This window comes from Protopterus annectens, chromosome 9.part0 (assembly GCF_019279795.1).
Source record: "Protopterus annectens isolate FY-2018-M chromosome 9.part0, PAN1.0, whole genome shotgun sequence".
NCBI classification, from domain to species: Eukaryota; Metazoa; Chordata; order Ceratodontiformes; family Protopteridae; genus Protopterus; species Protopterus annectens.
In genome coordinates, this window is record NC_056743.1 from 850,030,231 (window position 1) to 850,048,030 (window position 17,800).

At 41.0% G+C, this 17,800-nt stretch overlaps 1 protein-coding gene across 3 annotated transcripts in view; it reads right to left on the reverse strand.

Moving 5' to 3' along the window:
* LOC122811595 (zinc-binding protein A33-like) overlaps positions 1-17,800 on the reverse strand; it is a 231,444-nt gene that overhangs the window by 25,253 nt on the left and 188,391 nt on the right. For all 3 annotated transcript variants that reach the window (XM_044083548.1, XM_044083549.1, XM_044083547.1), the window contains exons 4-5: positions 5,892-5,914; positions 4,546-4,661 (exon numbers count right to left, since the gene is read on the reverse strand). In XM_044083548.1, the coding sequence (XP_043939483.1) occupies positions 4,546-4,661; positions 5,892-5,914 (139 nt within the window). The remainder of the gene's footprint in view (positions 1-4,545; positions 4,662-5,891; positions 5,915-17,800) is intronic.

Below are 17,800 nucleotides of genomic sequence, written 5' to 3' on the forward strand. Positions count from 1 at the left end.
ATACATATGCACACAAACAGAAAATAAAATAGCATTCATAATACTTGGTGGAGTTTCCTGTCTTCTGCCTAACATCTAGCATTTGCACTGATATGTGACCATTGAAGAGGTAATAGTTATACATAGATTCTGCATAGAGATGTTCATCTTTAATAGTGTCTTGTTTTTATGAGATACACACAAAGCTTATGTGATGTCATATGCATCTCATGAGTTTTGATCAGATATTATGATCAATGATCTCCGAGACAGACAATACTTATATATCCCATGTATTTCATGATATACGTGGCAATACAGATATATGGGATGTGGTTGTTTCTTTCAGTCCTTCTATGCTGTGCATTTTTTGTACATGATATGCATGTTATATTGGGCGACTTCAACTACCCAAACATAGACTGGGAGCATTACTCTAGCTCCAACACCCTAGCCCAAAGGTTCCTAGAATTTATAAACTCAAATGCTATGGAACAACTTGTTACCACTCCCACAAGAGGAGAAAACATACTGGACCTGATCATCACCAACATGGGGACTCTATGCTCCAGACCAGAAGTGTATCCCTCACTGGTAAGATCAGACCATAAACTAATCTCACTGGATATTCACATCCCGACCCCACCCCCTGCCCAGAAAACCACAGTGAAAAACTTATCTAAAGCAAATTTCACACTCCTCAAAACCGAGGTGGAATCCTTCAAAGCTCCCAGGCCTGTGGAAAATATGGCCCAGACCGCAGAATCCTTTATAAACGCATTCTATGAACACCTTCTGGAATGCATGGATCATGCAATCCCAAATAAAACCAAGACCCAATCCTCCAAAGGCAGACGTCCTGTCTGGTGGACCCCAGCCATAAACAAACTATACAATAGAAGGAGGAAGCTACTACATGATAGAGCAAAATCCCAAAAAGGGAAGGCATCTCTGATCAGTATTAGCAAAAAACTATGGGCACTCATAAAATCGTCTAAGGCCAGCTTCGAGAGAAAAATTGCACAGGACACTAAGGATAATCACAAGGCTTTCTTTAGTTATGTTAGGAACCTGGGTGGGAATTCCCAGATATGCTCAAAATTAGTCCAAAATGACAAAAAATACACCGAACCCACAGACATACTGTGCCTCTGTCTAACAGTGACAGAAGTGATACCTAGGGTAAACCTACGATCTCCCATCCACTCATCAAGATTCCTCTTGAAGAGAGTCAATGAGGGACTCTGCCTAACCTGGACTGGGATTTTATTCCAGAGTGAAGGGAGCCTCTGGGTTATGAATCTGTCCCTCCAGCATATCCCATTTATTTCTGTGCTGAGGTTCAAGTCTCTTGAGCGTGTAGCTCGATGGCATTTGGATTTTCTGAGGTGCAGCATGTCCATTAATTCCGGGTTGGACATGGCTTTATACGTCAGGCACAGATCGGCTCTGAGCAGGCGGTATGCCAATGAGTAGAGCTGGAGTTTCTTTAACCGGGCAGCATATGGCATCTGTTTGAGCCCTTTGATCCTCTTGGTGAGGTACTTTTGGGGTCCTTCCAGTTGCTGCAGGTGTCTGGTAAGGTACATCCCAAAAGGGGCATTGTACTCAATTATGGGCCTGATGAGGGATGAGTAAAGAGGCACGATGACCTCCCCTGATCTAAATGTGAATCCCTTCATGATTAGGTGAGCTATATAAAATGTTTTTCTAACCACTTTGGCCACGTGGTTGTCAAATGAGAGATTGCTATCAACTTGGGTCCCCAGGTCCCTAATTACTTCTTCTGTACTTAATGGATTACCACCTATGTGGTAATTTGTGGGAACTTTGTTTTTGCCAAAGGGGATGACTATACACTTTTTGGCATTTAGCTTGAGGTCATGGCTCTGGCACCAGTTGTCTGTTTCTATGAGGCCCTTTTGGAGGATGCTTGTGTCGGCTGGAGAGTCAATTATGGTGCCCAGTTTGCAGTCATCTGCGAACTTGGTCAGCCACAGTCCTTCCATGTTAGCCTGTACCTCCGAGAAATATATAATGAGCAAGAGAGGTCCCAGGACTGAGCTTTGTGGGACACCACTTGTAACTGGTTTGCAGTATGACATGGCTCCAGCAATTCTAACCATGTGGGTTCTGTCCTTGAGCCAGTTTGCAATCCATCTAGTGACATAGGGGTTTATATTTAAGCTGGTGAGCTTATCTATAATGCCCGAGTGGGGTATTGTATCGAAGGCTTTTGCGAGGTCCAGGTAGGCTGTTTTAACATTTTTTATATATATATATATATATATATATATATATATATATATATATATATATATATATATATATATATATATACCAACTATGAGATTGCTATACCTCAGAGGAAAGGACATATTCCAAAAAATTGCATCTCAGACTTAGTATATGTAAGTCTGTTCTTTCAACCATTCAATCTCCACGTTTCAGCACTCACAGCATTTCAAATGGTTATCATATTTATAAACTGTTTTAACTTATGTACTCTGGATTCTTCCCACATTCAAAAGACATGTAATAGGTAGCTTGGGCACTCTAAATTGGCAATAGGTGTGACTGTGGTGTGAATGTGTGGTACGGAAGAACAGCCACAGCAGGGCTACCCACACAGTGTGAACCTTGGCTTCAGATGCTTGTCACTGTTAAAGTGACACCCTGACTCCATGTGCAGAAATAGGAAAAGGGGTTGTGGATGGATGGCTTTCAAATTCTAATAAATTTGATAACGTAATTACTAATCACATGATAGCAATTTTCCTTTGAAAGAAATGGCTTTGTTCTAATGAAGTTTTTTAGTTTGAATCTGTTCAAATAAAGTGTGTTGTCCTAGATAGTGTGCTGCCAAGCAGTTTTTGTTTTTAGTTATTTGTATTTACACTGGTGTGGTTTGAAGTTTGTAAAAATAATAAAAAAAAGCTGCTCCCTTGGGCTGATTAGAGCTGGGATCTCAAAATTCATGATGGTACAGTAAAGATTTGGAATTTTTTTTCTGGGAGCCATAAGAGGTAGGTGTAGTCCACTTTTGGAGGAAGGAGGTTCCTTTAGTGCTACTATCAGCTATTAGAAGTGTACATGTTTCATAAACAATTTAGGCTTGCAGTTTAGTGATTATAAAGTTAGTGTGGGATCAAAAATTTAAGGAAAGATCAAAGTATGTTTATTTCATAAGGAGGAGTCCAAGAATGAGTAAATTAAAATTTGGGATACAAATAATAAAAATCAGACCGACATACTTAAGTTGAATTTGATGTCACCTCATAGATACAGCAGTTTTATTTTTTTTAATGTGAAATTTATAATTATTTCCCCTGGATCTCTCATAAGTGTGATTGCTTCCAGTTGTTTGATTCAGTCCAAACTCTCCCTTTGGACAAGTTGCAAACATGCTCTGCATTCGCAGCCCCCTGCCCTGCAGAGTGCCCTTCCAGTGCTGATATGCAGTCAAGTATTTTCATTTTTCTATGTCTGGTATTTATTTGTTTGACTGTTTATTTACTTACTTATTTTGTTTTTAACGTCCAACTGAGAAGTCCTGGTATCAGTGGTCTCACAATGAGATAATTTTTAACAACAGACATCAGTAACAGAATATGTACACATTTGTGACAATTTAATACAAAGTAAGCATTACATAGAAGAAGAAGAATCAAACATGGCATAACAAACGGAACCACAAGTGGTCGAGTCCCCGCCCGGTCAGGGACTCGAGTGTCTTACAGGTCACATGACCTGCTGCTCATGCATGAACTTGACTAGTTTGGACAAGCTATTGCAGCCATGCAGAGAGAGAATGAAGCTGCTCATTCCAACACAGAGCCGAGTTTGAGGAAGGGTAAGTGCAAAGGCTGTGGGGAAGGAGTGGTAGCAGGTAGGGTAAGTGCAAAGGCTGTGGGGAAGGAGTGTTAGCAGGTAGGGTAAGTGCAAAGGCTGTGGGGAAGGAGTGGTAATAGGTAGGGGTAAGTGCAAAGGCTGTGGGGAAGGAGTGGTAGCAGGTAGGAGTTTAGGGGACAACTGGGGATCTAGGCTTAGCATGAGGGAATGAGATTTAGAATTAGGTTTACGCAGCGATTGAGGAACCTGGGTTTAAAGATCAGGAGGACAATTTAGGTTTAGGGAGTGGGTAGGGAGTTTAGGATTAAGGAGCAATTGAGGATTTATGTTTAAGGAGCAAGAGAGAGTTTTAGGGTCAAGAAGAGAGGATGCAGGTTGGGGTCACAGATCAGGTGAGAGATTTAGGGTTAGAGTTATGGTTCTGGAAGGGCTATATAGTTTACAAGGCTGGGTTTGAAGGGGCTCAGTAAACTGTGTCCAGTTATGTATGCTACCCTAAAGTAGTGTAATCCTGGATGTTTCACCTTTACTTAATACCTGATGTCTGACAAAAATATGTCTGCCTACGTCTAATCCAAGGCATTTTCAGTTGTGTCTGTCTGCAGAATGAATGGATTTTACACATATATTGCTAATTATTACTTTCAGTGGTTTAAGTTATAAACATTGCTTCTGAAACTGACAAGGTTGATGAATTGACTGATGTCATTCTACCTGGATTGACTACTTTTGCCATCTTCTTCCATAACAAATACTGTATGGGACAGTTGAAAGCACCTGTGTTCATATGAATTATATCAGTGTCTAAGTCCTCAAATTGGATGTTCGCTCTGTGAAAAAAGAAGAGAAAAATACAATGGAGATAAATTTACAATCAGTAGACTAGTACGTGGTCACTCATACACACACACACACACACATGTATATATATATATATATATATATATATATATATATATATATATATATATATATATATATATATATATATATAGACACATAATCAAAGATGATACATACACACTCACTCATATACATAAGCATACACACTCACAAAAATGCACACAGACATGCACACACCTAAAGACATACACAATCACATGCACACAAGCACACATACCTGTACACATGCATAATGAAACAGACATACATTCACATTTCTATGCACATATCCACACACATGTGCACATAGACACATGGACACACACACAGCACACACACACACACACACACACACACACACACACACACACATATATATATATATATATATATATATATATATATATATACACACACACACACACACACACACACACACACACTCACATACATGCACACATATGTCTGCACATGCACATGCACTCAAAGGCATGCATGCACGCACACATGTGCATAATGAAACACACAAATGCACATTCACACATGTATGTACACATCCAGACATATGTGCATACAGGCACACACACACACACACACACACACACACACACACACACACACACACACACACACACACACACACACACACACACACACACAGTACATTTTCATTTAGTCTGGGGCACTTGCCTCACACCTAAACACACATGCAGACACATGCATGTGCATGCACCCTTGGACACACCACACGCGCGTGCACACACACACACACACACACACACACACACACACACACACACACACACACACACACACACACACACGCACAGCCTCACAAGCAGGTTTTTAGCAACAAGTTATAAATCACAGGTCTGGTTATATAGCTTTCCTCTATCCAACATGCATCAGAAGTTCATAGTCACCAAAGACAACCTCTTGGATTTTAGTCATTTGCACATCAGCAGGCCTGTTCCTCTCTTCCCTGCATGTACTTCAGGAAGTGAATAGCGCTGCGTTCATATGAAAAGGAGCTCAGTGAGCTTTACAGTCACACGCAGTTATCTAAAAATAACGATGGGCCATTTCCCAGGGTCCCAGCTCTATATGCTTTACATAGATTGTATCAACTGGAACAAACACTCCCACCAAGTTTTCTTTTTGTTGTAGTAAGTACTTACCTAGATAAGACATCATCAGAATTCTGGAAATCAGAGAAAAAAGAAACACAATGAATATTTTGTCAGTACAGTAGAATACAAAACATAATGCTTTATTCCTACTGGTACCATGGCAAGTCTATAGTTATACTACAAACAGAGCACTCATACAAGGCACAGTACTTAATGCAGGACTCTGTGAGAGAGGGAAGTTCCCTGAGGCTGTTCTTTACCACTGCATAATATATATTTGTAGGTGAACAGCTGCTGTTTTTCAGTAACTACACACAATATTACAGACCCTGTAGCAAAAACTGAGCAAAAGAATGTATAGACAAGATATGTCTTTACCTGAAAATACACATGCATGATATAATCTTTAAAGAGGAATGAGGCATAACTAAGTATATCTCATCAACCTCTTTTACATAATGCAAAAATCATACAATAACATGCCGTGGTTTAAATGTCGCCACATTATGGGTTTATCGTATTCTTCCTTCCAGTGTACATTATGAATGCTGCCCACTTCCAACTACCTAGATGTAATGACACTGGGTGAAATAGGCCCCCCTGTATCCAATTATCTACATGTAATGACACCTGGTGAAATAGTCCCCCACTATGAGCTTCCATCAGCAGTGCTGCTGGTAGGTAATCAACCTGCCGGTGTCTGTGTCCCACACTAAATGAAAATGTATTGTGACAGAAGCCCCTTAAGTGTAGTTTCTACCCACATGTAAATATATGCATCCTCTCATCCACTCACTGACTCTATCCCACTACCCCCACCAAAATATGAACACTGTGCTGTGGCAAATTCCCCTGAAGCACTAATATCTAGCTCGGGACACTGTGGATAGGAAAATTGTCAGTTTTTCTATGATTTAGCCTTGCAGTACAGAACGATGGCCTCCTTACATGCACAGCTAGCTAGCTAGCTAGATTAAAGTGACACTGTGACATAAAGGGTTTTTGATGTGGTCCTAGCTCACAAAGGGTTAAGGAAGTGAAGCTAAGTGGCTGGAAGTTAACTGGAAAGATGTGACCTATTCTTTGCCTGGGCATAATTTTAAAAATTATATATTTTGGAAATGGTTTAGGAGCCATTAAGAAGACAAGTAAAACTGACTGCACTGATGTGAGTCCTGTAAATTGTACAATTGCTGAATTTGGAAGCTATCCTTGGGACTTGAAGAAATAAATTGATGAGGGCCTTACACAGTTTAGATAGCCAAAAGCTGCTTTGGAAGATAAGTAGAGTACACTATGTTCTATTTGAGAGGATGGTTTGTGAAAAGACTTAACCAACCCAAAGACTAAAGAAGCTGAAGTAATCTAAACTGCTTCAGTGACTGTAGAAACACATCCACCAGAACTGGACTAAAGTGTAAATAGATTAATGTATAGGTTATCTGGTAAATAAATGAAGCAGCTCTTATACTAGCTTTATTATGGTACAGCAAAAGTAGGCATTCAGTAGTTGGTAGGATGAGTGAGTGGTTTAAGGCACTGCATTTAGGTTGCAGTTTCCCCTGGAGGCTTGGATTCAAATCCAACTTCTGATAAATGAGTTTTGACTTACACTTACTCTGTATAGTTGCCTTTTCACACTTATGATAGGGATCTGTAAGGGGGATCTGGTGCATGTGAATCAAGACAATAGATTTAGGGGGCAAGTTTTGTGACAAATCCTAATGTCCATGTGTCCCGCGGGTGTTAAGACTCGTGGCACAACAGAAAGTGCAAAAGTGCACAATGTGTTTTATTGTATATTAGAGTATTACCTGACATAAAAAACCTGATCAAGGCCTCCTTAGACCCTGTACTGATGAATCCGCTCCATATTCACAAAAGAAATAGCATCAGAAACACCTGCTCTAAGGTGTTTAACCTTTCCGGCAATCTAAACATCTCACAGAGGCTTCAACTGCTCTGGAACAGGATTCCCATCCATGTAAAACAAAGTGTTTCCCTGACTCATTTCAAACACAATGTGGACAAATCAATGGGATACAGCAAATTTATCCCTGGGGTGACACCTGTGTCTTTGCTGGACACGGGATGCTGATGGGCTACAAAACTGTAGCTTGACTATTTCATGTCTATAAAAGGGAACAAGTAGCACTTGGGAATTCTGCTTGGCTAGGCTTAAAAAGGCCCCTCAGGCCATTAGCCTAGTATCTTTCTATACAAAGTGTGTATGTGTGTGTGTGTGTGTGTGTGTGTGTGTGTGTGTGTGTGTGTGTGTGTGTGTGTGTGTCTAGTAAAATAACAGGTTTTGGGGACATGTTTTGTGACAAATCCTACTGTCCATGTGTCCCTCAGGTATTAAGAGTCATGTGGCACAATAGGAAATGCAAAGGTACACAATGTGTTTTGTTGTACATTAGATTATAGTGCTAACTGAAGAAACTAATCTGGGCATATTTAAAGATAGTAACAAAGGGAACTAGACGGTTAGAAGGATATAGAATGACAATGGAGGAAGTTTAGTAATTTTGGGGAAGTAGTAAACAGCATAGAGTTAGATTGTGAGGTCTTAGTTAACAGGTATAAGATACCATCCCAAGTCATGAGAAAATGGTAATTATTTTGCAATTGCTTTTCTACAGTGACATGATTTTATTATTTTATCAACATAGATTGTAAGAAAAGGGGTGGCTTGTCCAATGAGAATTCATTAATGTAATGCCAAAAAAACAGGAGACAGAGTGCCAGTGTGGAGCCTTGAAGAATGCATAAACAGCGATCCACTTGAGTGGTTTGGTTAAAGAGATAGTTTTAAAACTATTGACTATAGCCTTCTATGAATCCAGTTTTTCTGCCATTTTAAGTATGCATCAAATGCAGTATGGTGGCCACAAGTGGAGACTTTTTTGTTTCCTGTTCATGTCTTTTTGTGAATTCTGCTGTTCCAACATTAATATGAGGCAATGGGCTTGCACTTCTTTGGTGGTTTTCCTACTTACCACATGTTTCAGTATTTTTGGTATTTAATTGAACTCTCTAAACGTGTGGCCTTTTGCTACTCTATAACAAATGTGGAGTGAACCTGCATTATTTATTCTGTATATGATTCTTCTGTCCACTAGACTGAAACAATTGTGTCAGTGTTTTTATGAAAGTTTTAGTTTCCTGATAATCTGTGGCCATTTGCTTTTGTGGCCATGCAGTGTAAAGACTTTACCACTGCTGATGCCTTGTTATTTCAGTAATTTTGTGTATTTCTAGCTTACTGTTGAAATTCTGCTAACGATCATGCAGAGGAGTTATTACACAAACATGTAACTGGATGTGAAGTTTGATTAAAAGTGACTTTTTTTTCTTCGGACTTTGAAAAATGTGGTCAGTGCCTCAGGAAAACTAGTAAGTAGGCATGGATACAATAGGCCAGCACAGTGGCGCAGCAGATAGTGTTGTCACCTCACAGTAATAGGTTCTCCAGTTTTATTCTTGGCTGGTGTGCCTTCTGCATGGAGTCTGCATGTCCTCCTTGTGTTCACATGGGATTCCTCTGGGTGGTCTGGTTTCCTCCTACATTCTAAAGACATACATTAGGTGGATTGGACATCCTAAAGTGGCCATAGGTGTGAGTGTGCATGCATGTGTGATTTGGAAGAACTAACACAGCATGGCTAGCCACCCAGCAGTGTAAACCTTAGCTCAACAGCATTGTCACTGATGAAGTGACACCCTGACTCCCTCTGCAAAAATGGGAAAAAGGGGATGTGGATGGATGGATGGATGGAGGCATGGATACAACAGGGCAACCATTAGGAAGGGTAGTACCTTGGCTAATAAATAGTTAAACCAACTGGCACACATTGTTATGAATATACATTCCACTGTGAATTATATTTACTTCAACCTGATAACAAGGTTTTAAAATATTTTATGGTGATTGGGCTTTTTATGTTGAAGATATACCAGGAACACATAAAACTATTGTCATGGAAACCACATGCTGGTGTAAAAGAAATATACAACTTGGAAAGAAAGAAGTAAAACAGTGTGGTTCAGAAAAGATGTGACATCAGAAATATGGGTAAGGCACAGCATTTAAGAGTACAAGAAAATACATGGAAAAAGTTATACAACATTACTAGTTACAGGAGCAAGAATCAGGAAAGACTTTGAGAAAAACAAAGAGCCAAACTCGGGGGAAAAGATGATCAATTCAGTCAGGAAGGGGTATAAAACCTTTTTAAAGACACACACAAAAGAAAGCAAAGAAAAGAAAAAGAGTAAAATGTAACACAAATGAATGGAGAATGGGGAGAAAATATGACAAAAATCAGGGCTATTGAATGAATACTTATGTTCTATATTCACAAATGTGGAGACAGACATTTAGCATATCTATTCAGTAGGAATCGGGGATGTGGACATCAATCCTGATCTGTTTACTAAACAAAGGTTCATAAAGGAACACGGACTAATAATACCACTAACTAACCATTCCCCACAAATGGAAGACTTCAGGTATGATTCCACATACTGGAAGCAAAGCTGATTCTTTCAGTTTGACCTTATTTATAGAGGAAAGCACGGACTCACTGCTGAAGAAAATGATTTTGCAATAACTGAAATCCAGTGAGCTACTAGATTCAATATAGATTCATAGCAGAAAGATAATATGAATAAATCTAAGAGTAGCTTGATGAGATGATGAGGTAGCAGATGAAAAATGGGCTGTAGACATGGCCAACTTCAGTAGAGCATTTGAATGGTACCACATGAAACATTAGTGAAAAACTTAGATGCAGCAGGATTTGTCTATAGGTGATAGCATGAGTTAAAATGGTGACTAGACGAAAACACAGCAGGTAGTAGCAAGTACCATCCACTCAGATAAAAAGATAGTTACCAGTGTAGCTAGCACTACACAGCAAGGTACTGGGGCTGGACCTTTTCATTTTCTACAGATGTGACAATGCAGAAGATCTGGAAGGAAAAATCCGCCTTTCTTCTGATGACACAACATATACATAGGGCTGTCACACACAAAAGTATAAGAATGATGAAAGAGACTTGTGGAGGAATGTTGTGAAGCAATACCTTCAAAATAATACCTGGTAATGACTTTGGGAATGAATAACCATGGGAAGGGACACACAGTAGTAGGGAGGCAGTAGCAATTACAGTGGTGGAAAGGGGGTGCAAAGAAAGTCAAATCAGATAACATACAGGAAAGCCAGAAATGTGACAAAGCAATAGAGAATACCAGAGGGAAACTGGAATACACTGAGAAAGAGGAAGAAACCTCACAGGAACAAAGAAGAGTCGGTTCTTAATGAATGTAACTAATGACAAATGGTAATAGCCCATCTAAAGTGCCAGGCACAGTTTTGCAAAGCCACTCTTCACAAGAACCCAGACATGATGGAGAAAATTCAAAAGATGGCAACAAAATATGTAACATATTGTTTAGAATCCCTACAGTGGGGCTTGAAGACAATGTGCGCAATGTTAAAGGAACAAAATTGAGTGGGATACTACCAAAGCCACAGAAAAAAGATGCAAAGTACATGGCTGAGGGGAGATGCAAGAATGCTTTTACACACACACACACACACACACACACACACACACACACACACACACACACACACACACACACACACTCAAATATGAATATCTTCTAGAAGACGTAGTATGGGCAGTTGTGTCACTAACTGTAACATGATTTAAGAATGCATGAGACACATATAATCCAAGTCTTATGACAAGTGTGAAGAATAAGGTGCTGCTTATATAGGGCCTGCAGCTTATCCAGAAGGTAGGAACATGGACAGAACAGGTGGGTCATGTGATATTTATTTTTTCATGACCATACCTCTCAACCTCTTAGAGCACAAAATCTGGACAAAGCCATATATAAAAGTGGGACAAAGGCCCAAAAATAGACATTTTTAACTATTGCTCTTACAAACTTAGAAAGTTGATAGAATAACATGAATTTTCTGAAGGGTATAAATTCTGAAACCCAATGTCTATCATTATTTTCTAACCTCAATCTTCAATGATTTGTCACTAATTTGCCAGAAAACCACAATTTTATGAAAAATGGACTAAAAATATGAGGCAAAAATCTGGACATTCTGCAAAAATCTGTACAGTTGAGAGGTATTCAAAATCTAACTTTCTGTGATTCGTGTAGTATAGTTGGTTTAAAAGCACTTGTGGCAGCACAGTGCTGTACTGCAGTATATAGACCACAAGGTGGCAGAGTTCTCTCCACACTGAGCATGCATGCTCTTCTGTATTTGGATAGGAAGCAAAAAGTTTGGTACTCCAACAACTAGAATTTGGAATTATGAGAATCCGTCCTAGACTTTTTTTGAACTACTTTTTATACTCATAGACTAAAAAATGAGGCTTTGTTATTGTTTGGTTCACAAGGAGGCTATACGCTTCCATACACAACAGCTGATTTTCTTAAATAATAAAAGACTGATTCTTAGTGAGAAGGGCCATGCGCACCCAGGTCAGCTTTATCAGTCAGTGAAAGCCACTCTTCACAAGAACCCAGACATGATGGAGAAAATTCAAAAGATGGCAACAAAATATGTAACATATTGTTTAGAATCCCTAACAAAAAGGCTGAATCTAGTGTACATCACTAAGTATTCCTTACAATGAATGGCCCAAATGGGAATGGAGACCCCATCTGGGTGGTAAGAAGTACTTTACTTACCTTAAAGGTAAAATGATACATGTACAGTTTGTTTGATTTTTGAGACAGCAAAATAACTTCACATGGGAAAGGGAGTGCTTACTCCTAGGCTACCTCTCCAAGCTAAACTTAAGAGTCTCATTACCAAAGATATTTTCTGTATCACTTTCTAGTGCTTCAGAGTAAAACATTTACCAGCCCTCTCCTTATTTGACCTTCTGAGAAATTCGACTTCTGTGATCCCCTGGTCTGTCTCCTTTTTCACTTCCCCTTATTCCTTTCTCTCCCATTGTTTCTCTGATTCTCAAGGTCTTATTCACTCCTTCCACCAATTACATTTCTCTTTAAATGAAGCAGTGATCTAATATACCTTTTCAAACCCCTCTTCCAGCACTATAATAGCCTAAAGGTAAAAATGAAGAAGCCTATCCCTGAAGAAAAAATTCTCCTCTTCCTCCTCCCAAATCTGCATTAGTCCCGTATTATACTATGCCACTGCCCCTCCCCTTCCCTGAACACCACTAGTTGCCTAATCTCCTCCCTTGCATTGTCAGCTTATGAAACTTGTTCCACTTTGGGGGAAAGATACCATAATGCAGAAGTCCCTGCATTATGCATCTAGCTTTCTGGTCCTTTATTTTGATATGTTGCTGGTATCCATGTGAATCACATGTTATAGTATATCCTGTCTTTAGACACCTTTGTTAACACCTAGTATTCATCATAGCCAGCATTAATACTGTAACTCTTTCTGCATCTGTTAAACTTTTCCTTTCTTCTCTTACTCCTCACTCCACTGATTTCCATAGTGATGAAGCCTCTACTATCAAGACTGTACCCACTTTTTCTGGACCCTGCTTTCCTGTTCCTATCCAGTCATGGATGGCCCTCCCTCAAACTGAGTTCTGTTACTTCCTTTCTTCCTTGTCTGTTATCTTTGTTCTGCTCTCATGACCCCCTTTCCCATCTGCCTGACATTTCCCCATCTACCCTGTATATTTATCCCCACCCTTTGGTGACATTCTTCTTATCCACATGTAGCCTCCATTCCTGCCTGTCCTGTAATGCTGCCAACCCCACCTCTCCTCTCACCTTCCTTTATATCTCCTTTTCTATGACTCTTACTTTAACACAACTGCCCAGGTATTGTCCTTGTCCTCCACTTCTGTTCTTGCTTATTCCCTCTTGATCCTCCCCATCCCTCTGCCATTACCCTTCTGACAGCCCCCACTCTTCTCACCTCTGAGTGCACTCCTTCCCATTAACTCTACCACCCCCTCCCCATCTCCCACACTTGTACTGCCTGGTGCCCTGCCTCAGCCTGAGTTATAAACTAAACTGCTTATAAAGAAAGTAATCAAACAAAAAAACTGGCTTAGTATAGATCATATAATACAATTTTAGGCTTTAGAGCTTCTGAACATATAAAAAGAAGTTATGTCCTTACCATAACGTTCCATGTGGAGTGTTCATCTCGCCTTTGTTCTTGCACAAGGGTGTTGGAGCTGATCCTCGGCTCCGAGTCAGCCGCTTAGCAAAGCTCTGCATCTAGGAGAAGCTCGAGACCAACCTACCTCCCACAATTCCCTCTGCCTCTACCTCAGATCTAGTTTGCAAAACAACACCAGATCCAGCAATAACAAAGGTAATCAAGCATAACAGGAATACATAAGTATACATAAGGAGCGGACACTAGCTCAAGCCAGTAGAAACAACAGAGAGACCACTAGTGGGAGACAAACAGACCAGACTTCTAAATCCGCACGTTCTTCCAGACCTGAGGGTGGGAGGGTGGGGATGTAAGAACAAAGGTGAGATGAACACCCCACATGGAACGTTATGGTAAGGACATAACTTCTTTATGTGAGAGTGTTCAATCTCGCCGTTTGTTCTTACACATGGGTAGCGTCCCTAGCTCCGTTACCCTGAGTGACTCACGGAAGAACGTTCCTGAGCACAGTGGAACCAAAAGATGCTCTATCCCTGGAAGTCCTATCAACTTTATAATGAGTAATGAATGTATGCGGTTTAGACCAAGTGGCGGCTGCACAAATAGTGTCCAATGGTAGATGAGCGGCATGAGCCAGAGATGTGGAAACTGACCTAGTAGAATGTCCCTTTGGTTTGGTGGACAAATTCTGGTTTGAAGCAGAATACACGAAGGTTATACAATCAGTTAGCCATTTGGAAAGTGTGCGCTTCGTCACTGCCATGCCCTTTTTGTTGTCCGCAAAGGCTATAAACAGTTGGTCCGCTTTCCTATGGTCCTTAGTTCTATCCAGGTAGAATCTGAGTTGTCTATGAACATCCAATTTGTGTAACATGTATTCCAATTTGTTGGAGTGGTTCTTGAAAAATGTAGGAAGCTCAATGGACTGATTAATGTTGTTAACCAAACAGACCTTAGGGAGAAAGGAAGGGTTGGTGCGTAAAATTAAATATGGCTGTTTGATGGAAAGTGCCTGAAGTTCTTATACTCGTCTGGCTGAAGTGATAGTTACTAGGAAAAGAGTCTTCCAGGACAAGAACTTTAAGGAACAGGAAGAAGCTGGTTCAAAGGGTGGTAAAATTAACTGGGACAAAAGTAAATTTAGATTCCAAGAAGCTGTAGGTGACCTAGCTGTTGGTCTGAGATGAAAGGACCCTTTCATGAAGGCCTTACAAAGCCTATGAGCCATAATAGGAGCTCCGTTTTCTCCTATGTGAAAGTTGGAAATAGCGGCCAACTGAACTTTTAAAGTGGCAGTAGAGGCTCCTTGGTGAAACAGAATGGACAGGGATTCCAAAATCTTGTTTAGGGGGGCTACTAAAGGATCCAAATGCTGTGTAGTCGCCCAGTAGACGAAACATTTCCACTTACTGGAATAGATTTTAGTAGTGGAAGCCTTATGGGAGGTGACCAGAATGTTCTGAACCACTGGAGAAAGAAGATCAGACCTGGCTAAATAGGGAAGCGGAGCAGCCAGGCTGCTAACTTGAGGGGATAGGAGCGATGGGTGAGGAGCTCCTGACGAATGAGTCAGCAGATTTGGCACTGGGTCCAGAATCCAGGGCTCCTGCATTTGGTGGGCTTGAAGAAAGGGGAACCAAATCTGTTGAGGCCAGAATGGGGCAATGAGAATTATAGTCCTCTCCTGGTCTTTGGCTTTCTGAAGAAATTTTGGGATCAGTGGTATAGGAGGGAAAGCGTACAGGAGACCCGGGGGCCAATCGTGAATCAGAGCGTCCCTGGGGACATCCCCTGGAGGGGGTAAAAGGGCAAAGTAGCTTCTGCATTTGGTGTTCATTGGAGACGCAAACAGATCGCAGCAAGGCTGGCCCCATTTGCGGAAAATCCTTTCTGCCACTTTCTGATTGAGGGACCACTCGTGAGGTAACAGGACGGCTCTGCTCAACCTGTCCGCTATGACGTTGGATAACCCCGGGATGTACATTGCTATTAGAAAGCGACCCGTGGACTCTGCCCATTGCCAAATTCTCATGGCCTTTCTGCACAAATGGTAAGACTTGGTTCCTCCCTGTTTGTTTATGTACCAGGCTACGGACATATTGTCCGTCTGTACTGCAATAGTCCCTAGAGGTAAAAGGGGGGAGTGTTGCAACGCTAGAAACACTGCCCTCATCTCTAGAACATTTATGTGCAGGTTGTACTCTAAGCTGGACCATTCGCCTTGGACTGTCTGCCCCTGAAAGATGCCCCCCCACCCTATCAGGGAAGCGTCTGTGGTCACTGTGGCTGTTGGTTTGGGTAACACAAACGGTCGGCCGCTGATGAAGTTGTGATTCTGTAACCACCAAGACAGGTGTGCTTTGCAGGTATTCGTTATGTGAATCTCATGTGTCAGCGGTAATTGCTGGAACGACCATTGTGCGAACAGCAGCCATTGGAGAACTCTCATGTGTAGCCTCCCCATGGGAACTGCAATGAGGGAAGCTGACATGAGCCCTAAGACTTTCAGGACTAGATTGGCTGGGGACTTTTTGGACAATAGCAGGAGTGATACGTGTTCTTGCAGGGAAGCTATTCTTGTGGAGGGGAGTTTTAGTAGCAAAGAACGATATCTAGATCTGCCCCTATAAATGAAATATGCTGCGAGGGCTGTAACGCAGATTTTTTGAAATTTATCGAAATCCCTAGCTGAGCACAAAGGCTGATAGTGCAGTCCCTGGCCTGTATCAGTTGATGCTCTGTGGTGGCAGTAAGGAGCCAGTCGTCCAGATATGGAAACACCCGGAATCCTAGGCGTCTCAAGTGAGACGCTACCACTGCCATGCATTTGGTGAAAACCCTGGGGGCTGAGGTTAGACCAAAGGGCAGGGCCCGAAACTGAAAGTGGCTGGCTCCCAGCCAGAAGCGCAGGTGATCTCTGGACACTCTGGCCATTTTAATGTGGTAGTAGGCGTCCCTGAGATGTATTCAGCACATCCAGTCATCCTTCTGTAAAAATGGAAGGATCGATTGAAGCGTGACCATCCAGAACTTTTCTTTCTTCTCAAATGTATTGAGAGTGCTTAGGCCCAGAACTGGCCTCCAGTCCCCTGTCTTTTTTGCAACTAAAAAGAACCTTGAGTAAGTTCCGGATCCTCTTTGGTCCGCCGGGACTGGTTGGATGACTCTTTTTTTCTAGCAGCTTTGAGATTTCTATAGCTGCAGGTTTTCGCAGATGGGGTGGTACATCTGGGAATCTTTTTTGTGGTAATGGGGGAAATACAAAAGGAATTTTTTAACCTCTGGTAATAATGCTTTTTAATCAAAAAAACGCCAGCGAGCGTGAGCAAAGTTCACATCCAAGAAATCATTTATTGATGTAGGGATGAAAAATCCCCCTACACATAATCAATAGTCAAACCGGTTTCGGCTCCTAGGAGCCTTCTTCAGTGAAATACAAAATGAAAAATCAGAGTATCAGAATACATCCATATAAATACAAAATGAACTGTGCATTACAACCAATCACAACACAGCATTAATAGTTATTACAATTGATCATTAAGGCCAGGTGAAAACAAAGCTCCAAGTTTTATAATCCATTTTCTTTCCTTGGAGCTAAGTAATTCCAGCCAATGCTGTTTGTTTTGGCATCTCCCCTTAATACAATCAATGGTAACAAATTTGAAAGAGGCTGAAGCATGTTTTAAACAATGTTTATATAATGCATTACTAGTACGTTTATTTTTAATGTCACTCAAATGCTCACAGATTCTAAGACGGAAAGGCCTGGAGGTCTTTCCGACATAGAAAGCAGAACAA